The sequence below is a fragment of the Salarias fasciatus genome, chromosome 3, assembly GCF_902148845.1.
Source record: "Salarias fasciatus chromosome 3, fSalaFa1.1, whole genome shotgun sequence".
NCBI classification, from domain to species: Eukaryota; Metazoa; Chordata; class Actinopteri; order Blenniiformes; family Blenniidae; genus Salarias; species Salarias fasciatus.
Genome location: NC_043747.1, coordinates 22,231,075 through 22,254,666, shown reverse-complemented (window position 1 = coordinate 22,254,666; position 23,592 = coordinate 22,231,075). Strand labels below are relative to the sequence as shown.

The 23,592-nt window shown below is 39.6% G+C and overlaps 2 protein-coding genes and 1 long non-coding RNA gene across 3 annotated transcripts in view; all 3 read left to right on the top strand.

Moving 5' to 3' along the window:
* The window catches only part of LOC115385973 (uncharacterized), a 69,378-nt gene extending 60,034 nt beyond the window's left edge, over positions 1 to 9,344 (top strand). The window contains exon 11 of the mRNA XM_030088105.1: positions 9,105 to 9,344. The gene's annotated coding sequence lies outside the window, so the exon portion shown is untranslated. The remainder of the gene's footprint in view (positions 1 to 9,104) is intronic.
* LOC115382465 (Fc receptor-like protein 5) lies at positions 2,545 to 23,530 on the top strand. The gene is made up of 6 exons (XM_030084199.1): positions 2,545 to 2,780; positions 3,290 to 3,574; positions 3,697 to 3,966; positions 22,961 to 23,257; positions 23,350 to 23,446; positions 23,503 to 23,530. The coding sequence occupies exons 1-6, from the start codon at positions 2,711 to 2,713 to the stop codon at positions 23,528 to 23,530; spliced, it is 1,047 nt and encodes a 348-aa protein (XP_029940059.1). The 5' UTR covers positions 2,545 to 2,710.
* On the top strand, positions 14,638 to 16,363 carry LOC115385995 (uncharacterized). The gene is made up of 3 exons (XR_003931237.1): positions 14,638 to 14,744; positions 15,956 to 16,225; positions 16,327 to 16,363. It is a non-coding gene; the product is annotated as an uncharacterized LOC115385995 (long non-coding RNA).
* Positions 23,531 to 23,592: the final 62 nt, after the last annotated feature.

The following is a 23,592-nucleotide window of genomic DNA, read 5'->3' as shown; positions in this document are numbered from 1 at the left end:
CTTTGTTTCCTCATATCTGGTGGAAACAGTCACCAACAAGCCTGTCATAACACGACAACCCAGCTGGTCTCAGATATTCCAGGGTGAGGAGATCACTCTGACATGTGAGGTCCAGGGAGGAGAGAAGACTGACTGGTGGTATGACTGGAGGAGAAACTCAGAATCACTTCAACAGAAGAATGAAAAGATCTTAAAAGTCGCTGCTTCTCAGTCCATCAATGAAGAGTACGGCTGTATGGCCACACGCAGAGATGACTTTGATTCTTCAACCAGATGGAGTAAAGCCTTCACAGTGTCAGTGTTACGTAAGTGATGCTTGTTGGTTTTTCTTGTGTTTGTTAGAATGATATTCAGACAATGAGATAATAAAATACAACATAATTTAACATGTGGGCTGTCAGTTTGACAAGTATTAATTGTGATTATGTAATAATTTAAGGCTGTCAAATGATTCATCTTTCTATCATGATTAATCACAGAACTAAGATTAGGGTGATCAATTAGCTCAAAGAAATAAAACTGATAAAACTGATAACAGTTCTGAATCTCTTGTCTGATTAGTGCCTTTTTTACTTTTCATTCAGCTGTCATTGGGACATTGTTTTTTCCACCCCATGCAGCACAGGTGAATTTTGAGAATTAGATTCTTCATTTGAAGCATGAAAATGTTAAAGATGCCCTACTGTGTCTGTCTGTTTTGGACTGTTCAACAGCGAAAGAGCAGTGAAAATGAGGCTGCTGGAGAAAAAACAATATGTCTCCTCAGACACAGAGGATGATGGAGAATCCACTCTGGACCTCTTCAAATCAGAATCCAGAGCTGATATGGATGAATGAACACTACATTATTGATTAGAAAGAAAAAACTCAAACCCACAAGATTAATTTATTGCACATAAATATCAGTCAGCAGCTCCATCAGTGAACCCTGTGAAAGACTGTTTTCACTGTGAGGACATTCAGAAAAAGAGAGCAGCTCTCTGCTGCCACAGTGTGGAGAGACTGGTGAAGCTCAGCCGCTGGATGAATGTGATGTGAAATTGATGACAATTAAAATACACTCAGTTAAAAGATTCACAATTAAACATTATTGTGTATTCAACAAATGAATTTTTTTTGTTGATTAAAAGTTAACAAAGTATGTGACTGATAGCAATTAATTATTGTCAGAGTAGCAATGAACTAGTTAATGTTTTAATTAATTGACACTGCAGTTTCTTGGTTTGGTTTAGTGCTTTTTTCGGAAATGTAAAAATAAACAAATAAACAAAAAAATCAAACAATAAATCAAAGGAAGAACAATGAACAAAGAAATACAGAAAAACAACCAACAGCAACATCTTGAAATGGTTCTTGTTTCACATGTTCTGAAGGGAGGAGGAAGAAAGCAAAGCTCGTAACTATTTAGACATTATTTGGCAAGAAATTGCAGTGTCAATCAATTAAAGCAAAGCAAACAAATAGATGCTGCTCAGATTCTGAGGCTTAGTTTTAGTTTAATCCAGTTTCTTTTTGTGTGACATGTTTTGGAGCATGTTGAGCTTTGTTTTTTTTGTGTGATAATGAGTTCTGTTCACACTGAGGTGTATTTTTACTGAAGCTTTACGTGAGTAATGGATTGTTTTTGGCAGCGCTAACTGAAGACCAAGTTTCTTTAATACGTTTTAAGATTTGCCTGTTTCATTACATTTGTGTGTGAGGTTTGACATGTTGTGAGTCATATTAATCTAAATAGACCATTTGAATAAAAGATTTCGGCAGTTACTGTTCAATATCCTAAAAATAACAATAATTAGAAAAAGATCCTGTAAATCCTCCTGAACAAAAAATACTTCTGTCATCTGCAAATGAAAACTATTTCAAGTATGTGTAATCCAGTACTAACTCCTGGGGGACATCACAAGCCATGTCCAATCATGAAGAGCAAAGGTTTTCCAGCTTCACAAACCATCAAGTTAAAATAGACACAAATTCCAACGTGGTTTATTAAAATGAAGAGAAGATCATCACTGTGTCGTTTATGTCTCTGTTGAAAAAATTCATCATCTCATTTAATCAACATAAAATGAGGAAACACGAAGTTTTCAGGGTTATTTAAAGCTGTGTTGTTTTTCCATCCACAGAGAAACCCAGGGCTACACTGACATCAGGCACCAAAACCATCTCAGTCGGAGGCTCAGTGAGTCTTTCCTGCTCTGTGAGAGACTCTGATGGATGGAAATATGAGTTTTACAGAAGAACACCATCAACCAGCTGGGAGAAACTAGTTGAAACAAATGTTGGGGACAATGGAGTCATCCAGGTATCTAAAGGAGGAATTTACCGGTGCAGAGGAGTAAGAGAAACATCAGGTTATCTCTCTGACATGAGTGATGAAGCCTACATTTGGATAACTTGTGAGTTCAGCATTTTAATTATTACTATAATTTTCTAGATCAGCACAGAAATTCTGATGACACTAATGTGTGTGTTTGTCTTTGTTTCCTCATATCTGGTGGAAACAGTCACCAACAAGCCTGTCATAACACGACAACCCAGCTGGTCTCAGATATTCCAGGGTGAGGAGATCACTCTGACATGTGAGGTCCAGGGAGGAGAGAAGACTGACTGGTGGTATTACTGGAGGAGAAACTCACAATATCTTCAACAGAAGAATGAAAAGTTCTTAAAAGTCACTGCTTCTCAGTCCCTCAATGAAGAGTATGACTGTATGGCCACACGCAGAGATGACTCTTATTCTTCAACCACATGGAGTGAAGCCTTCACAGTGTCAGTGTTACGTAAGTGATGCTTGTTGGTTTTATTGTGTTTGATTGGTATTCAGACAATAACATAACAAAACCTAACATCGTGTAACTAATATTTTGATATTGCTGGGCTGCCAGCTCAGTCCTTCAACTGTACATGAGTAGCATTTCTTTTTTTTTTTTTTTTTGGCTGAACTAACTGAAGGCCAATTGTCTTTAAAAGCATAATATTTTTTAAAATGTTCCTGTTTCATAATGTTGACACCTACATGTGAGGTTTGACATGTTAGGAGTCGAATTAATCCAAATAACATTGTAAAAACATGAATCAGTACTTTTTGTAACTTATTAAAATTAGGTCCAAACAGATTGACAGAATACTTTTTTATTTGTTTACAACAGACTGTAATTCATCTTTCAGTTCAGGACATGTTTACTGACACTATTATCAGCAGCTCCAGTCTGTCTGAAACACTGGCTCAGTCACATCTCCACCAGACTTTATACTGTTGACATGTTTATTCTGTGACTGTTCTCAACAGCTCAACCAAAAGCTCAACTGGGAACCAATAAATTCAACATGTCTGAAGGCAGCAGAGTGACGCTGACCTGCTCAGTGAATCAACCAGCTGGATGGAAATACTTCTGGTACAGAGACTCCAAAACCTCCCTCCTGAACACACATGATACTGATGAGTATCAGAGTCAGTCTGAAGTCTCACAGGAGGGACGTTACTGGTGCAGAGGAGGAAGAGGAGGAAGAGGAGGAAGAGGAGATCCACTTTACTACACAGAGTACAGTGATCCCATCAGTGTCACTAAAATAAGTGAGGAGGATTTTCTGAAGTGCAGATTCAAACACACTAAGTTATTATAAAATCCTTGTAGTTGTTGTCTGATCCACCTGTCCTGAGTTTTCCTCCTGTTTTGTGCTTTCTAACATGGACAGTCCCAAACAAGGCAACCCTGACTCTGCAACACGACAGACCACAGCTCTACCAAGGAGAGACCATCGCTCTCAGATGTGCCATCGATGGAGGAAACACAGGATGGGAGTATGAGTGGGAAACCAGCAGTTTACTCAAACCAGCAAATGTCAGCCAATACAGGATGGAGGCTCTTTCTTCACAGCACCAGGGAGAATACAGATGTAAAGGAAACAAGCTGAGAGGAGCACAGTCAACAGATTGGAGCAACACCGTCACTCTGAGAGTATTCAGTAAGTCACATCAGATTTTATGAGTCAGTGTGTGTGTGTGTGTGTGTGTATGTGTGTGTGTGTGTGTGTGTGTGTGTGTGTGTGTGTGTGTGTGTGAGTGTGTGTGTGTGTGTGTGTGTGTGAGAAGATGAACAGATGAGAAAACAATTCAACACTTGAAGCTGTTTTTGTTGTTTTTTGTTTAAACTCAGTCAAGGTATGAATGAATCATGTAATCCAGGCCAACATGTTTTACCTTTTCATTTAAAAAAAAATAATCTCTCTCCTCCAGGACTAAAGCTCTCTGTGTCTCCATCATGGTTGATTCCTGGAGCTTCAGTCACTCTGATCTGTCACACTGAGCCTCCGTCAGCAGGGTGGAGCTTCTACTGGTTCAAAGCTGTTCCAAACTCTCAGGATTCCTACACCTATGAGCCTCTACCTGGTACCAGCAGTGGGACAGCAAACAATTCCTTCACAGTTCATGGACAGACACACACAGCAGGATATGCATGTTCAGCTGGACGAGGGGATCCGCCGATTTACACACAACACAGTCGTCCCACATTCGTCTGGTCTTCAGGTCAGTTTGTCTTTCTGGAACTCTTGAACTGTTGTCTTCCAGCAGCCACAATAGAAATGCCATCCTTCACTGAGCCTTGATGTTTTGTCCAGGTGTTCATCCATCAGCGTCTCTCACAGTGAATCCTGACAGAGTCCAACACTTCACCTCTGAATCTCTCTCACTGACATGTGAAGGAAGCTCTTCCCAGTGGAGGCTGATCCGCTTTCTGACTGACGACTCACTGTTGAGCTTTCTTCCTCCAGCTACAATCAATGGATCAACATATATTAAGAATGAGGCTCCAAGAAAAGCTGTGTACTGGTGTGAGTCTGGAACAGAGTTCAGCAATGCAGTCAATATCTCCACACACTGTGAGTTGTCTTTTTCTCTGATCGTTGAGAGTTTTGAGGCTGATCCCTAAACTGCAGCTCAAAGTGTAATTTTAAGGAAAAGGTGAATGAAAACCACAGCTGGTGTGATGTGAATGTGTTTGATTTCCTGTCCTGTGATGAAGTGTTGAACTGTCCAGCGTGTCCTCTGCCCTCACCCAGAGTCTGCTGAGATTTAACTCCAGCAGCCTGGAACATTCAGTATGATGGAGCGCTACAGAAGATGGACAGATGGATGAAAAACACCAACTTATTAGTGTGTATTTTCCATCCTCATCGTCTCACCTTCTAATGAATGAACTGAACTTTGTTTTCCAGCTGATGGCGTTATCCTGGTGAGCCCTGTGTATCCTGTACCTGTGGGAGAGTCTGTAACTCTCCTCTGTGTCATGAAGACTAGAAATATTCCCTCTGATGTGTTTTTCTACAAAAATAACAAACTCATTGAAAATGAGAGACGAGGAGAGATGAAGATCTCTGCAGTGTCAGAATCAGATGAAGGTTTCTACAAGTGTCAGTACAATGGAAGAGAATCAGCACAAAGCTGGATGGCTGTTCAGTGTAAGTCATCTGCTCATTTTTATTGTATTATTATTATCAGTGTATTCATTCTATCAAATCTCACTGATCCCTGCAGTCACATCCAGGCCTGGAAGCTCTTCATCTGGCTCTCTGATGATCATTCGGTGGATTTGTGGAGTTTTACTGCTGATTGTTCTGCTGCTGCTGTTGTGTTTCTACAATGGATCAAAAGGTGAGACCTCTCTTTCAGATTTGTTTCACAGACTTTCTCTGTCAGGGTCCAAAACAAAAGAAATATTGTGATTAAGGATCATATGTCAACATAGAGATCAAATATTTTGGATTAATAAAGTAATCATCTCTCATCTTTTTCACAGATTCATGCTTCAACAGGTTGGTATGATCCTTTACAACAAACTAAAATTGCAGTTTCTTGTTGAACCTGCTGCATTAAAATATTTTGAGGGTTAACAGGTCTCAAAGTTCACAGCAGAGCCAAACTACAGACCACAGCAGCAACCAGCTGGAAGATCAATGCGACACATACGCTTCTCCGATCCAAGGTCAGCTTTAATACAAACTATTTCCTGAAAGTGTTTAGTAACATCCATCTCTTTAGAAGATCAAGGTTCATAAACAATGAGGGAAACTCATGACTCTGTCTCTTTTGGTGGTTAAACTCTGTCCACTCTCCATCAGCTGATGATAATCCCTATGAGACAATCCAAGAGACTGATTCTCCTGACAGAGGTAGAGGAAGAAAACACTGTTTTTCACACATTTTCACCTGAAGCAGTGAGTAAAGTCAGTGATTCAATGATCGTCCTCAAACTTTAACAGTAAAACTGTTTTGCAGATGAGTCCAGGAAAGTGACATTTTCTTCAATGGAGCTTCAGGAGGTCAAGAAGGGTGAGTATTGGATGTTGTAATATAGAAACAGCTCAGATCCAAAAACAGAAGATCACAGTATCAGTCAGGAATCCAATTATAAGAAGGTTCCCTGGTTGTAATTTCATTCTTTCTCACAGTGAAGAAGCAGAAACCAGAAGAGGGCAGCATTTATCCTGAAGTGAAGACCACATCATGGACAGGTAGGACCCAGAAGAAAAACATTCATCCTTTATTTATCAGAAGCACAGTGGCATTTGTTCTCTGTGACCAGCGCTGACACCAGCTCTGTGTTTGTAAAAGGAAATAACACACTCACACCTTTCTGCCTCTGGTTTGACTCCAGCCAGCTGCTCTGGTGCTCCAGTTCTGTCTGCTTTACCCACAATGCCTCATCCTCACTGACATTCAAAGCATTTGAGACGAAGCATTTTAAAGAATTTAAAGGACTTGTTCACAGCAGCGTCCAGCAGCTGTAGCTGACTTTTAAACAATAGAAAACAAAGTAGGAAAGTTAGGTATATAACTCTGGATCCCATCAATCTATATATTTACATCTTTATTTCTGTTAAAATAATAAAATTGATGTTTCAGATTCCAGTGTGACCTCTGCACAAGTACACTCCAATGAAAGTCAAGTTAACAGGAGTCAAAGGTCAGTAACATCCACTTGCAGCTGGAATCTACGGAGCCCCGCAGGTGTCAGGGTGCAGAATATTTTATTAAGGCGAGGGAACGCCTTCTATAGTGTGCACATGGGTTATTAAAGTGTTCCCTCACTATAATAAAGCGAGGGAATGGAACAAATAAAGTGTTCCTTTCGCTTTAATAAAGCGAGGAAACGCTATTATAAATTGAGCACACCTCTATGTTTTTGAAGAGCGCTCGTGATCTGAGATGATGCATGCTGCACGCAAAATATGGTGACTGCAAAGGAAACAATAGAAATGATTTACCCTGTTTTGTTTTATTTTCATACTGGACTAACATACAAAGGGTTAGAAATACTTGCTTCACTTCCATCCAACGCATTCATATTGAGTCTAAAAGCCAGCTCACACTACAAGATGATCGGGCTGAATTTTGCCCCATCTCCTCCCCCCGATCGAAGCTGACAAGGTGTCGGGAGTATGCCAATGAGTTCGTGTGGTGTGCGGTGTGTTCAGAGAGATTTTTTCCCAGTCGGAGCTGCTTGGGAGGCATCGGAAGGGGAGATCGTCGCAAGCCCTGGAGAGGAGCCGATCAGCTGAGAGCCGACCTGTCCACACCCTCGGAATAAACCTCCCTGATTGGCTGAACAGCTCCGCTTCACCAAAGTGTTGATGCACTGCTTAAGTGCTTAGGTGCCCTCAAACAACAAAGCTGATATGAATGAATGTGGGAATGAGTTCTTCACTTATTATTAAAAGTGGAGATTCCTAAACATAGGAATGAAGAGAAACCGCACAAAGTCACGTTTGACTTCGTGAGATTTGAAAGAGTGTGGAGCCGATTCTCTGATGAAGAATCTTCCTAGTGTGTGTTCTGCTCCAGAGCGACTCCACACACTAGAAGATCAGGAGAGGAAGATCTGGTGCGATCTGTCTTGTCTGAATCGGGGAAGATTGAAAAATCCTGTAGTGTGTGTCCTGGCCTTTAGCCATCTCAAAGGGGTTCTGAAAGCACAAGTCACCGCGTTGCATTTCCGTGCAGCATGCATCATCTCAGATCACGAGCGCTCATCAAGAACATAGAGGTGTGCTCAATTTATTATAGCGTGCCCTCGTTTTATTAAAGCGAGGGAACGCTTTCATAACCCGTGCGCACACTATAGAAGGCGTTCCTTCACCTTAAAGCTAGGGTTGGCGATCTTGGAAAACTAGCGTTAGCATGCAGCATCTCCCCAAGGCTCCGCCTAGCTAGCTCCGCCCAGCTCCCACCCCATTGGAGAAGCTCCCGTTGGGAGCGGAGACGCGGACATGTTCGCGGCGCGCGTGGTGTGTGCGGCGCTTCCGCGTCCAGTGCGTTCCTGGCGTAACCTGTCCTCAGCACTTCGTGTCTTCGTTTTTCTTTATTTGCACTACGCCAAGTTATGGCGCACTCACCGGTAAGTAAACCCCCAAACATTCGTCTCCGCCATTCTGCAACGACGCTCCATCCTTCTAAGAGCACACTGAAGCAGGGTCAGTGCACGTCATTGACATGTACGCGCAGGGGGCAGGTCGAACGGCGAAGGGACTTGATTGGTTTAAAAAAGGTGTCCCCTCAAGACTATTGGTTGCTGTTTTTCCCATTTTACTCCTGCTGTAGATAGCAGATATTTTCCAAACTACTTTAAACCCACGCTATGAATTGCTCCCCATCGGGTCATAAAGATCATTTTAACCAGTATTTAAAAAAATGTATCTCATTCAAATCGCCAACCCCAGCTTTAATAAAATATTCTGCACCCTGACACCTGCGGGGCTCTGTAGCAATCTATATTTTGAACAGGATTGTTGTGAAATGAGACATGTCTATTTATGATAGTATTTATTACAGGAACCAATCACTATGACTACAAACAATATCAATGTCATTATTTTTGAATGATGGACTGTATATTCTACATTATCCTGAACCTTTTATCAGGTATCAATTGAAACACAACAGCCCAGAGTTCTCTGAGGACATTTCAATACTTAGAAGAGAAACCACTCACGGTGACTGAGCAACAATAAAATGTCATGTTTACCAAGATGTTAACGTTGACATGAAATGAGCTGTGAGGAACCACATCTACACAAACCCTCTGCTTCTTTTTCTTTCTTTCCAGTTGAATGAGGAGACTTCATCACCACCACCAACAGAGAACTGCTTCCAGATTTATGGAGAGTCTCCACAATGTCTATACTGAGGAAGGTGGAAAAGAGGGAAACACTCTGATCTATACTTCTCTGATCTGATCAATTATCCCTTTGAACTGAAGAGAAAATGTCAAATAAATGTATTTTAAAAGTCAAACAGAGCCATTAACTCTCAAGCACTGAGAGTGAAGCTCACACATTAACTTAGGACTAACTCTGTTTGTAGTGGATTTTAGATCATTGATGAATATGTTAGTATATTATTTCCAAATGGTTGACAGATAAACTGTAACTTAAAATTCGTGGAGAAATGATTCCAAGAAGAGTTCTGGAGATAATGATGCTTCAACAAGGTTGTACATTTTGTTATATTTGCAAAAAAACATTTATCTGCTTTTTTCAGCAAAAAACTGAATTTTTTTGGTTTGTTTTTTTTAAGTTGGTGTTTGAATAAAATTGATCTTATCATTTTCCTTTTTAATGTACAGAGCTGTAATTCAATGCATGCAATGGAAAGTTTATCTTGATGTTATGATCAACAGTTTTGAAACCTTTTAAAACAATGATGTGGTCAGTATTTTGCTTTACACACAATAGATGAAACTGATGAAGGTATCATTAAACTTTTCCTGTTCAAAGCTCCTTGATGGCATGAATAAATCTATTTTCTCCTGTTTATTGGATTTTAACAGTTAAAAAAAAACCAGCAACCTTGAAATCAACATGATGAAATAAATTAAAACAAACAGTGCTGAGTCTCTGGGCATCACTCCAAAAAGAGCAATGAAAGGTGGAGGAATCATGTTTAAACAGTAAATATCTTTTCCCCCAAAATGGCTGCAGCCGTGGGAATGTCCAAAATGTGTGCAGCCAGGAGGCAGTATTAATTTACACCAGTCACATCTGGGATCAGTGTTTGGATAAATCCTTGCTAATTCCTAATGTTAGAAGAGCAGCAGTTGTTTGGTGCAGTGGTTCTCAACCTTTTTGATTCATTGCCCCAAATTTAACACCGATCTCCAAGACCTCCGTGCTTTCGGTGAGCGTGCCCCCTGAGCTGAAAATACTAAACTGTAATGCAGAAGAAGTTCAAGAACAAACGTTGAAAGAAGCTGAAAAACTGGTTGAATAAAAGCTCCATTAAGTTAAAAGAGTTGAAGGAAGTGTATACAGTTTAAAATAGCTGAAAAAATGTGGAGAAAAGGCTAAAAAGCAAAGAAATTTTTTTGTGGGGTAAAGCTGAATAAAGTTGAAAGGTACCCTGAAAAAAGTTTGAAAAAGCTTAAATAAGTTTTGAAAAAGCTGGAAAAAGGAGATGACGGTTGGAAAACTTGATAAAAGTCAGAAAAACGTGAAGAAAAGGGCAAAAAAAGCTGTAAATGCTGAAAAAGCTTGAAGAAAGTTCGAAAAAGTTAAATAAGTTTGAAAAAAGCTGAGAAATGTTGAAAAAGTTCCAAACAATCTGAAAAATTTGAGAATTGAGGACAAAAATGGCAACGTTTTAAAACTCGAATGACAATTCTATGTGAAAGTAAGACAAAGTTATAATATGATTAAAAGTTGAAAGAGTTGAAAGGTCAGTTGAAGGATTTCTCCATCCACTTTTCCATGTTAACATTTTTTTTTTAATTGAAATATTTGAAAAACTTTCAAAAAAAATTTAAAAAGTTGAAAAGTTGAACATTTTAAAAGTTGACTGGTTAAAATCGGTTAAAATCCGAAGAAGTTGAAAGGCGTCAAAAACGGCGGAAGAAGTCATAATAATAATAATAATAATAAAAGATTTTAAAAGCTAGAACACTGCACCCTTGTTCATATAAAACTGCCGTTTTGATATTTGAATGATTCAAATGGGACAAAATTTGTAGGAAGAGAAAGGTGACAAAAAACGGGGGATAAGACAGAAGAATAATAAAGAAACAGGAAAATAAAGGTGTGAATGCCTCAGCTTTCACCCAACAACAGTTTCACAGCTTGGTCACCAAACATATTTCCTGTGAAGAGCTTTCTGTTACTGACTGACAGCTGAAGCTGCTGTCATGGTGGAGTCTGCTGCAGTCAGCTCTGAGGGACAAACGAACTGATTGTCTAGTTTTTTTGTTTTTGGTTTTTGGTTTGTTTGTTGTTTGGGAGTTTTCAGTTACCTCCACCACAACATGTCTTACGAGCGCAAAATAGAGAGTGTTTTCTTTAAGCAGGGTCTGAATGAGTTCAAAGGCAAAGTGGAGCGTCCCTCATTTTCTACTCGTTCATAATGACAGACAGCCTCCAGATCTCTCCATCATCCATCTAAGAATTCAGTCAATCATGAAAAATATTGTATTAATATGACCCGTGTTTCTGGACACAAAGACCACACAGCCCTCTGTGTGGAGCTGAGCCTGTTGGACACCTGCAAATGTCTTTTCCTGTTTGAAACTCACCAGGCGCAGACTCTTGCTCTTGCTTGATTGTTGTAATTCTTGGTATTTTGGCTGTAACTTTACTGATTACAGCTTTCAGACATGGTTAAAGTTAAAGTCCGTCATCTCCGATACGCGCAACGATAGCGTCACTTCCGGTTTAGCCACTGGAATTCGCCAAAAAAATTTGAAAATAAAAAGCGGCTTCGCTGATTGGCTCGGCCGTTTCAGGACTGCGTGAAATCCCCTTCTATGGGCTCCTACCCAGACTGAGCTCATCTCCAAAATCCAAACGGATGAGGAGTGGGCGGGGCTGGTTTACGAGGCAAGTGATCGGGCCCAACATGCATGGATGATGGACAGAGCGCTGTCCGTGGTGCTGAAACAGGAACTTTGCGTTCGTGTTCTACTCTGTTAACTGGTCATCATCAATAGTCTGGCTGTAGCTTTATTCCACAGGAAGAGGGGGCTGAACTTCATCTGTCATTTTCAACGTGTCTCTTCTGGTTTCCTGTGAGAGAATCGATGAAACCAGAAGCTCAGCTCAACGTTCAGAAGACAAGAGTGACGCCTCTGAGTCACATTAATGGGACATTCCATGATAGAGACTCTCAGTTTTCACATTAAATCTTTTAAAAGTAGGTACTTTCCACAGACTGGTGACAGAGTGCAGTGGACTTCCAACATCTGCTGTGCAGAACTGAGATCAGTGAGTATGATGAGAACTTTCATTGTCAGCACTGAAAATGTATTAATAAAGGTGGATTAGTTTTCCTTGTGTGTGTCAGATCTTACTCACTTCTTGTTTTTCTGGCTTTGTGAATGTAAATGTTTAAACAAAATGAATTTCAGAGCTATTTTAGAAAATTTCTATGACTTTATTGGTAAAACTATTAAATTCTGAACATTGTTGTGTAAAATATTTAGATTACCCCCATTCTTACCCTGGATTTCAGAATTAATGTCATTTTACAGCAGTATATAACACGGTCCGTTTTCTGCAGCAGGATCATTTCTGAGACAGGAAGTAATAAATCAAACTACGAGTCCGGATGCATTTTTAAAAGAGACTCTGGTAAAACTACTGATTCTACTCATTAGCTTCAATTAAAATAAAACAATCTTGCTTCACATAGAAGGTTCTAAATTGAAAAAAAAAAAAAAATAAAACAGAACAACTTTACTCTTTCAAAACGCCTGTCCGAAACTTCCGATGCATTTTGAAAAGAGATTGTAAAACTACTGATTCTACTCATTCACTTCAATTAATATAAAACAGTCAAGCTTCTGATAGAAGGTGCAAAAGTTAAAAAAAAATAAACTTTACTCTTCAAAACGCCTGTCTCACCCTTTTTTTTTTGTACTTGTGGTGAAGAAAGAGGAAATCACACTCGCCTCATCGTGGTCTCTGCTTTTCCTCCAAAATGGCTGTTAGTGTGCAAACACCAGCTTCATTCTGAGAAATGACTTCTTTTTTTTTTTTAACTTAATGCGGTTTGCAACAATATTTTTGCTGCCGAATAATGCAAACATCTAACTCAATGGCTTTAAAAAAAGCTCCTTGAATCAAACTGCTTTTGGTGATCTCTTCATCATGAAGCATTCAGTTTTAAAACACTGAAGAAATAATTTTAGTTGACTTGATTGTGGTGGTGACGTGATCTGATTTCATGTCTTTATTTGACGAGGCAGCATGTGGCCCTCCATCATCTGAACCAGAACCAGACGGGTTCAAATCATCAGGTGAAGAAAGACACTGATGTTCAAATGTAGGATGAAAAAGTAAGGAAGTCATTGGAAAAGTAAATACATCAGGACAGATTCCTGAAAAATATCTACTGAAATACAAATACTCGATGTCCTCCTTTTGAAGTTACAACAGGAAACCATCGAAATGTTATTTTGTTTGTTTGTTTGTTTGTCGTTATAGTTATTATGAAAGTTGATGTGACTTTGTTCTTAAAAAGACTTTGGATCACTTCCAGTAATCTCATGTTTGTTGATTTCTTGATCGAACATTTTCCTGAAGTTAATCCACATTTTAATCCATTGATATTCTATCCCCAGAACAGACTTCCGGTGTAAATAACATCCAATTATTGATCGAGTTTTAGGACTGAGGACGCCTCAGTCAGATGGACTTGATTTGAGATCATTCTTTTACTGAGTAAAAGTCATGATAAAATCTTTTCACACATTTTCAACGCTGTGTTCAACCTGTCAGACTGCTGATCTGAGATAACAAAACAAGATGAGCAAAAAGAAGAACTTATATTAAAATGCAGCATTTCTATGAAGCGTCACTCACAGTTTACTGACAGTTCTTCTTTTCTCTCTAATGCTGAACTTTTCTTCTTCACACAAAGACTTTCTGTGATAAAGGCTGCATGTCAGAATGGGAGGCAGGTTATTCTCTCATCTGTGGTTTTTCTGTGAGTATTTCACACACAGTCAGGTTTCAGTGAGAAGAGCTGAGTTTCTTTCACTTGTTGGATTTTCTCATTATTGGATTCAAGTTAATGTTACACACCAACCAGTCAAAGTCACTGAAGCTCTAATGTCTTCATGTTTCATCTTTATTTCAGTGTTTTGTGTCCTGCTCTGCAGAGGCTGTGCTGCAGGTGATTCATTTACACTCTCTTCTTTTTTGTTACTGCTGCCTTTTATTTAGGTTATTGATATTTATTTCACTGTTGTTGTTTTTACCTGAACAACTAAAACAGAAGAATGTTTAAAAATGTAATTGTTGTATCAGCTACTTCTACAGGAGTCAGTGTGTTTTGACTGGATGCATGTTGGCTGGTGCTCCACCTCACAGTGAAAACTGTCCAGTCCAGGGAGCCTTTCCATGTGGAGTTTGCATGTTGTCCCTGTGCATGTGTGGGTTTTGTATGAGGACTCCAGCGCTGCCTGTGTGCTTTGTTTTCTATTTGTTTCCAGGTGCTGTGCTGAAGATTGACCCTGGCTGGTCGACTCTTTTCATTGGAGAGGTTGTTACTCTGACATGTGACATTGAAGGAGCAGAGGCAGGCTGGGAATACAGTTTCAACAAAGATCATCAACAATACTCTCCTGATTACCAAACAACTAAGTACTACCAATTCAGCATAACTTCCTCAAATGATGGTGGTGAATATGATTGTGTTGGTCGTCAGAATGTTTCATCTGAAACAGAGAAAAGTGAAACTGTCTCTTTTACTGCAGCAGGTGAGTCCTGAACATTTGATCAACATGACCAACAGCAGGAAAACAGAACATTGTTCTTCACTTTATCATCATTCTGACACACAATATAAGCTGTACTGATCCTGTGGTGTCAGTACTGTCAAACTTGATCCCTGACTAATATTTTCTCCTGCATACTGCATGGTGGTGCAGTGATTAGTGCTGTTAAATCACAGCAAGGAGGTCCTGGCTTAAAATACTGCCTTCACCCACGTGATTCTGGCATTGGCTCCAGACCCCTGACCCTGAAAAGGACAAGCAGCCATAAGACAATTGACTGAAAGAGCTTGTGATTGTGTACGGTGTTAAACTCTTTAATACGTTTTTAGTTCTGCACCTTGAACAGAAACATCACAATAGGATTTTTCTTTGTCTTTATCAGCTCCCAAAACATATTTTACTAATTTTCCATGTCTTTCATATTTCTGTTCCTGGTTCTCGGTGTGTCTGGTTGCTTTTTAAGACTGGTTTTAACTCATTTTATTGAACAAATATTCTCACTGAGTTAAAGTGAAAGAGTCTGTGTTCAACCCAGTGTTGGACAACTTACTCTTCAAAAGTAATTGGTCTGATATACTTCTTTAAAAAAAAGTTCATTGAGTTGCAATACTTTAAAAATAACTCATTACAAGGCAAAGTAACTATTGCTTTGCTTTAAAAAACATGTGTTTGAACATGTCAAATGATTTTGACCCCCTCTCATGGAACTTTAAGATGTATGTTCAATTATTTTTTTAGAAAACTGAATATATGATTAATGAAATAAATGGACGCTTGACAGAATTACAAACAGGAAATCCTACATTAATAGAAAAGATTCAAATGTAGCTGTGTGATAATGTGAGACAAGACGCCAGTCAAATTTCATTTCTGTTAACATAGATGTATGTTAATAGATGTCTGTACTTCACAATGAACTCAATAAATTGAAAAGTTGTTTTAAAATTAAATCAACATAAAACTGAAGAAACACAAAGATTTCAGAGAGTTCTTTAGTTTTCCAGGTTCACAAATCATCAAGTTAAAATATTCTCAAATCACAACGTGGTTTGTTAAAGTGAAGAGAAGATCATCACTGTGTCGTGTACGTCTCTGTTAAATAAATTCATCATCTGATTAAATCAACATAAAATGAAGAGACACAAAGTTTTCAGAGAGTTATTTAAAGGTGCTTCTTGTTTTTCCATCCACAGAGAAACCCAGGGCTACACTGACATCAGGCACCAAAACCATCTCAGTCGGAGGCTCAGTGAGTCTTTCCTGCTCTGTGAGAGACTCTGATGGATGGAAATATGAGTTTTACAGATTAACATCAACCAGCTGGGAGAAACTAGTTGAAACAAATGTTGGGGACAATGGAGTCATCCAGGTATCTAAAGGAGGAATTTACCGGTGCAGAGGAGAGAGAGAAACATCAGGTTATCTCTCTGACATGAGTGATGAAGCCTACATTTGGATAACTTGTGAGTTCAGTTTATGACTAAATTTCTCTTGATCAGCACAGAAATCCTGATGAAATTAATGTGTGTGTTTGTCTTTGTTTCCTCATATCTGGTGGAAACAGTCACCAACAAGCCTGTCATAACACGACAACCCAGCTGGTCTCAGATATTCCAGGGTGAGGAGATCACTCTGACATGTGAGGTCCAGGGAGGAGAGAAGACTGACTGGAGGTATGACTGGAGGAGAAACTCACAATATCTTCAACAGAAGAATGAAAAGGTCTTAAAAGTCACTGTTTCCATCAATGAAGAGTACGACTGTGTGGCCGAACGCAAAGATGACTTTGATTCTTCAACCACATGGAGTGAAGCCTTCACAGTGTCAGTGTTACGTAAGTGATGCTTGTTGGTTTTTCTTGTGTTTGTTAGAATGATATTCAGACAATAAGATAATAAAATGCAACAAAATTTAACCGGTGGGCTGTCAGTTTGAAAAGTGTTAATCATAACTACGTAATTAATTTAGGGCTGTCAAATATTTAATTTTTCTATCATGATTAATCACAGAACTAGGATTAGGGTGATCAATTGGCTCAAAGTAATGAAACTGGAGATAAAACTGAAAACAGTTCTGAATCTCTTGTCTAATTAATGCTTGTTTTCTTTTCATTCAACTGTCAGTGGGACATTGTTTTTTCCACCCCATGCAGCTCAGATGAATTTTGAGAATTAGATTCTTCATTTGAAGCGTGAAAATGTTAAAGATGTCCTACTGTGTGTGTCTGTTTTGGACTGTTCAACAACGAAAGAGCAGTGAAAATGAGGCTGCTGGAGAAAAAACAATATGTCTCCTCAGACACAGAGGATGATGGAGAATCCACTCTGAATAATCTGAGTGTTTTCCAATGTGAAATTGTTGACAATAAAATACACTGAAGTTATAGGTTCAGAATAAAACATTATTGTGCTTCAAATTAGTGAATTTGTGGATTGAGTAAAAGTTCACAAAGTAAGTGATTAATTGTAATTAATTACAGTCAGATTAGCAATAAATTAGTTGATTTTTTTTAATCAATTGACACTGTAATTTTTTGGTTTGGTTAATGATTTCTTTCGGAAATGAAATCAAAAAATAATTTAAAAAAAACAATCAAAAAATCAAAGAGGAAAAAGCAAAAAATACAGAAAAAACCCAAAAAACAACATTTAAGTTTGTATCACTGCTTGTTTTTCATGTTCTGAAGGGAGGAGGAATAAAGCAAAGCCAGTAACTACGATTCAGACATTATTTGGCTGTAAGCCACCCATGAAGATGAAATAAATATTGGAATTATTCAATCACACAGAGATTTAGCTCTCTCAAATAGATGTTCTTGTGTAGTTTTGGTGTTTAAGAAAAGTCGTATCAAAGCTTCTTCAGCATCCAAGATATTTACACCGGATTCACACCGGCTGCGGTCCGGCTGCTTTGCGGAGCTCCAGAATCTTTCCACAAGGATCCTATTGTTCTGCATGCCGGAGTCGTGCCGCGTCAGTCCAGACAGAAACAAGTCGGGTGCCGGAAGGAACCCAGAGCATAAAAATCAAAACACACCAACTGATGAACAACACCAAAAACAAAAAAAAAAAAAAAAAAACATGATCAGCTGAAGCGGTCTCTCCTTACAAAGACAAAGAAAAGAAACAGTTGTTTATCAGTTCCACTTCACATTGACACAGAATACATCGGTAAAGAAACTACAATCACACATTCCAAATCCTCACTGTGCAAAGTGTTCACAGCCATGCACAGTCCAGAGAACGCAGTGGCGAGCTGCCTCATGATGCCTCACGCAGCTCTGAGCAGCAGAGAAAAATAACATCACATAAAGCAATAAATCATAAACGTTTCACATTTGGAACAGGGACAAAATAAATACAGTTACATCCCAACTTAGAGTGAACTCAAGTCCTGAAACTTCTGCTCAAACTCGTCCAAGTATCAAAACCGTGGCGGAGGTCTGACATGGCAAAAGTTTCACCAGGTGTTGGTGAAGCTTCTTCCTCTTCCGGTTTCTCTATACTGCCAATTCTCAACATACAGAGCCACCTGGTGGCGAACGTGAGAACCTGATTCTCCACCCGGCTACATCTCTTTAAAGCAACTTTAAAGAAACTTTTCAATAAAACATTTTATCTTTTGTGATGATACATCGACTTACAACTAGTTGAATGATCCCTCTGTCATGGCCTGAGGGCGTCAGTATTGCTTTCACTTGGACTCAGCAGCTGTGAGGAGGGTGGTAGGAACCCTGCACACTAAAAAACTCCAAATGTGTCCACTGGCGCTGCCAAAATCAACGAAAACTGAAAGTTCCTTAGTGTCGCTTTAAAGGGATAATATCTGTTAAGATTTTCCTGTTTCATTACATTTGTGTGAGGTTTGGCATGTTTTGAGTCAAGTTAATCGAAATAGACCATTTCTGCAGTTAATGTTCTCAATCGATCCTGAAAATAAAAGTAATGACAAAATAAAGATCCTGTAAATCATCCTGAACAAAAAATACTGCTGTCATCTGCAAAAGAAAACAATTTTAAATGTTTGTAACCCGCTACGGACCCCTGGGGGACGCCACAAGCAATGTCCAGTGATTGAGAACTAAAGTTTTCCAGCTTCACAAACCATCAAGTTAAAATAGACAAAAATCACAACGTGGTTTAAGCTCAGACCGGCCGCCGGCGGGCCGGTCAACTTCTCCCGATGCATTTATCAATTGTCCAGACGCATTTTGCATATTCCACAGACGTACTATGTACCGTTAGAAAGCTGATATTCTCATGAATCCGCTGGTATAAACCACTTTCAGATGTGATTACCACAGCGGGTAATATAAACACATTTGTCCAACATACAGCAAATTAAGTAAACAGCGCAACTCACCTTTGGAGGCTCATAACTGATCACAGACGATCCATAATCCAGATAATCCAGCAAAAACTGCCACAGTACAAACGTTTGCATCCAGGCAAAGCTAGAAAGTATAGCCTTTTGTCCAAAACATGTCTTGAAATAAGCAAATAATCCAGAATTAGACGCGCCACCGCGCGCGCACGCGGCGCGTCTCTCCGCGTGCGCGTCCGATAATAATCCATTTTTTTAAATCAGATTAAAACATCCAGACCACTCTCACTCTCGCTGAGGATATCCGATATGGCGACTGATCGGTTTCCGTTGCTTATTCGTCATATTTCAACCAATCAAGTGACTCATCCCGCCCTCCGATGGCTAACCAGCCAACCGCTGCCGAAAATGATGGACCCACGTCTCGGTTGTCATCTCTCGTCATCAACGTATTCTGAGCCAATCACGTCGGTGGAAACGTTTGACTGACAGGGCTGGTAGCCAATGAGCTTGCTGAATGGCTGGCTGGCCCGCGAGCGGGGTTTTGTGACTTCTCAGATATCTGCTGCTGGATGCACCTGCTGTCTGTCCCTGCTCCTCTCAGTCTGAGTGCCTTATCTAGAGTTGCCAACCGTTCCTTGAAAAACGGAATTGTTCTGTATTTGGATGTAAAAGTGTGCGTTCCGTACTGAGCTGAAAAGGAACGCACTTTGTTCCGTATTTTTGTGAGAGTCAAAACGTGAGCAATGGAACATGCGCTTTTTTTTGAAAACTTACGGTAAATTGGTCACCAGCTCTCTGACGTTCTGTGACCAATGAGCTGACAGAGATGGCTTGACAACACAGAATCACTCTTATCTCATTGGTCAAAAAAAGGCCGTTCCTAGCAGGCTACGGCAGCTCATTGGCCAGTAGTCAGTTTGGTCACAGAGCGCATGGGAAGAAGGAAATCAAAACATTAACGCAGCGCAGCATGGCTTCCAGAGACATGTAAGTTTGTGCCGTTTCCATATCAGATATATCATGTTTAGTTCATTGATTTGTGTCTGCTACTGCAGACTGTGGTGTGTTTTAAGTTTAGAAACGGAACCTTGTTGGTTTTTTTGTTTAGAAGGTTTTTCAGTTTTGATTTTGCACTTTTTTAGTTGAAAATTTAAAAAAAAGAACATGTTAAAATCCAGAAGAGACAGCAGCTGTTTGTTATTTTGCACATTTAGCAATAAATATAGAATAGAATAGGAATAGAAGACTTTATTAATCTCACAGTGGAGAAATTTACAGGTGTATAGGCTCATAGAACACACAGCGGGGTGCAAAAGTAATGAATGGTGCAATAATTAACAAGTTATAGTGCAAATCATAGTAGGATGGACAATAGAAGCTAAAGACAATGAAGATTTAACTGTATGTACAACCTGAATCTTAAAAATGTAACAGGATATATATATATATATATATATATATATATATATATATATATATATATATATATATATATATATATATATAAATATATACAATACAATATGCAATATATGATGCAGTATGATATAATACATACAATATGTTTTAGCAGAGTGAATGGATGATAAAGTGTCGCTGAATTTCTGAAAGGGCGGTTGCAGGATATTATAATGTCCAGGATTAGGTTATATTCTGCACAGTAATTATACAGTCTGACAGCGGTGGGGATGAGAGGCCTGTGGTAGCTCCTTCCCGCTCTGAGGGTCTCAGTCTCCTCTGAAGGAGCTCCTGAGCTGCTCTCCGTCCGGTGCAGTGGCTGAGAGCTGCTGTCCATCATGATGATGATACTTGAATGATAACTGTCTCACTGTAGGCCTCAAATACAAACTGATCAAGCTGATCATGAGTTATTGTAGGTGTGATGCAGTAGCCTAATGTGTTTTTATAGTCTGTAATAGGTATAACTGTGGTAAAATGCTGTTATATATGCGTTTTTCACCCCCCAAAAACCTTGTTTTTTTCAGCTGCCCGCGAGAGGTGTTCCTTATTTCAATCTCTGGGAGTTGGCAACCCTAGCCTTATCCCACACTGAAGCCTATCTGAAGTGATTTTTTGAGTACTTTATGAGTTTTTGGAGTGAAAATAATGTAAAAACGGGCCAAAAACCAGTACAGAGGGCATCCAGAGGGTGTACTGAGGATGTCCAAAATTGACCCCGCCGGGGCATAGCAGTACAAACACGTGTGAAACACTCATTTCTTGTATTACTGCTCTGACATTTTGACCTGAACTATGTAAGACCCCAGGCTTTAGCAATATTGTGTTTTCAAGCTCTTTCAGTGCTTCCACACTTATTTCCAGGTGTTTTATGAGGGAAAAAATTCAGGCGAGAATGAAATTCATCCTAATTCAGTGTGCTGCAACATAAATAAATCTGTGGCAGTAGCACCCAGAGTAATTCTGACTGCACTGGGTGAAAATACAGGTTGTCAGCTTTCAAATGAGACCCCAACCATGCATGTACTCCAAACAGTTCAAGAACAGCATTCAGTTTACTTTGGGTACGTCTTTAGTTGAACTTTTAGGCGAAAATGGCCCCGAGCTTAAAGGGTTAAAGTGAAGAGAAGATCATCACTGTGTCGTGTACGTCTCTGTTGAAAAAATTCATCATCTGATTAAATCAACATAAAATGAAGAAACAAAGTTTTCAGAGAGTTCTTTACAGGTGCTTCTTGTTTTTCCATCCACAGAGAAACCCAGGGCTACACTGACATCAGGCACCACAACCATCTCAGTCGGAGGCTCAGTGAGTCTTTCCTGCTCTGTGAGAGACTCTGATGGATGGAAATATGAGTTTTACAGAAAATCATCAACCAGCTGGGAGAAACTAGTTGAAACAAATGTTGGGGACAATGGAGTCATCCAGGTATCAAAAGGAGGAATTTACCGGTGCAGAGGAGAGAGAGAAACATCAGGTTATCTCTCTGACATGAGTGATGAAGCCACCATTTGGATAATTTGTGAGTTCAGTATTTCAATTATGACTAAATTTTTTTCTTGATCAGCACAGAAATTCTGATGAAACTAATGTGTGTGTTTGTCTTTGTTTCCTCATATCTGGTGGAAACAGTCACCAACAAGCATGTCATAACACGACAACCCAGCTGGTCTCAGATATTCCAGGGTGAGGAGATCACTCTGACATGTGAGGTCCAGGGAGGAGAGAAGACTGACTGGTGGTATGACTGGAGGAGAAAGACACAATATCTTCAACAGAAGAATGAAAAGATCTTAAAATTCACTGCTTCTCAGTCCTTCAATGAAGACTATGAATGCATGGCCACACGCAAAGATGACATTTATTCTTCAACCACATGGAGTGAAGCCTTCACAGTGTCAGTGTTACGTAAGTGATGTTTGTTGGTTTTCTTGTGTTTATTTGATTGATGTTCAGACAATGAGATAATAAAATCTAACATAGTGTAACTAATACTATGACGTTGTTGCGCTGCCAGTCCAGTGCTTCAACTGTACATGAGTACTATTTTGGGTTTTTTGTCTTTTTTGGCAGAACTAACTGAAGGCCAATTGTCTTTAAAGGATAATATTTTTTTAAATGTTCCTGCTTCATAATATTTACACCGACATGTGAGGTTTGACATATTTGGAGTCAAGTTAATCTAAATAATATTGTAAAACCATGAATCAGGAAGCCACATCAGATTTTATGAGTGCGTGTGAGAGTGTGTGAGTGTGTGTGAGAGAGAAGATAAACAGATGAGAAAACAATTTGACACCTGAAGTTGTTTTTGTTGTTTTTTGTTTAAACTCAGTCAAGGTATGAATGAATCATGTAATCCAGGCCAACATGTTTTACCTTTTGATTTGAGAAAATACTCTCTCTCCTCCAGGACTAAAGCTCGTCCTCTCTGTGTCTCCATCATGGTTGATTCCTGGAGCTTCAGTCACTCTGATCTGTCACACTGAGCCTCCGTCAGCAGGGTGGAGCTTCTACTGGTTCAAAGCTGTTCCAAACTCTCAGGATTCCTACACCTATGAGCCTCTACCTGGTACCAGCAGTGGGACAGCAAACAATTCCTTCACAGTTCATGGACAGACACACCCAGCAGGATATGCATGTTCAGCTGGACGAGGGGATCCGCCGATTTACACACAACACAGTCGTCCCACATTCGTCTGGTCTTCAGGTCAGTTTGTCTTTCTGGAACTCTTGAACTGTTGTCTTCCAGCAGCCACAATAGAAATGCCATCCTTCACTGAGCCTTGATGTTTTGTCCAGGTGTTCATCCATCAGCGTCTCTCACAGTGAATCCTGACAGAGTCCAACACTTCACCTCTGAATCTCTCTCACTGACATGTGAAGGAAACTCTTCCCAGTGGAGGCTGATCCGCTTTCTGACTGACGACTCGCTGTTGAGCTTTCTTCCTCCAGCTACAATCAATGGATCAACTTATATTAAGAATGAGGCTCCGAGAAAAGCTGTGTACTGGTGTGAGTCTGGAACAGAGTTCAGCAATGCAG

Excerpts from the sequence above, each read along its gene's own strand:
- LOC115382465 (XM_030084199.1), top strand. The coding sequence starts at position 2,711 with ATGGCCACACGCAGAGATGACTCTTATTCTTCAACCACATGGAGTGAA. Across the intron at positions 3,967-22,960 it reads CGTCACTCTGAGAGTATTCA|GACTAAAGCTCGTCCTCTCT; the intron begins GTAAGTCACATC and ends TCTCTCCTCCAG. Across the intron at positions 23,258-23,349 it reads CACATTCGTCTGGTCTTCAG|GTGTTCATCCATCAGCGTCT; the intron begins GTCAGTTTGTCT and ends TGTTTTGTCCAG.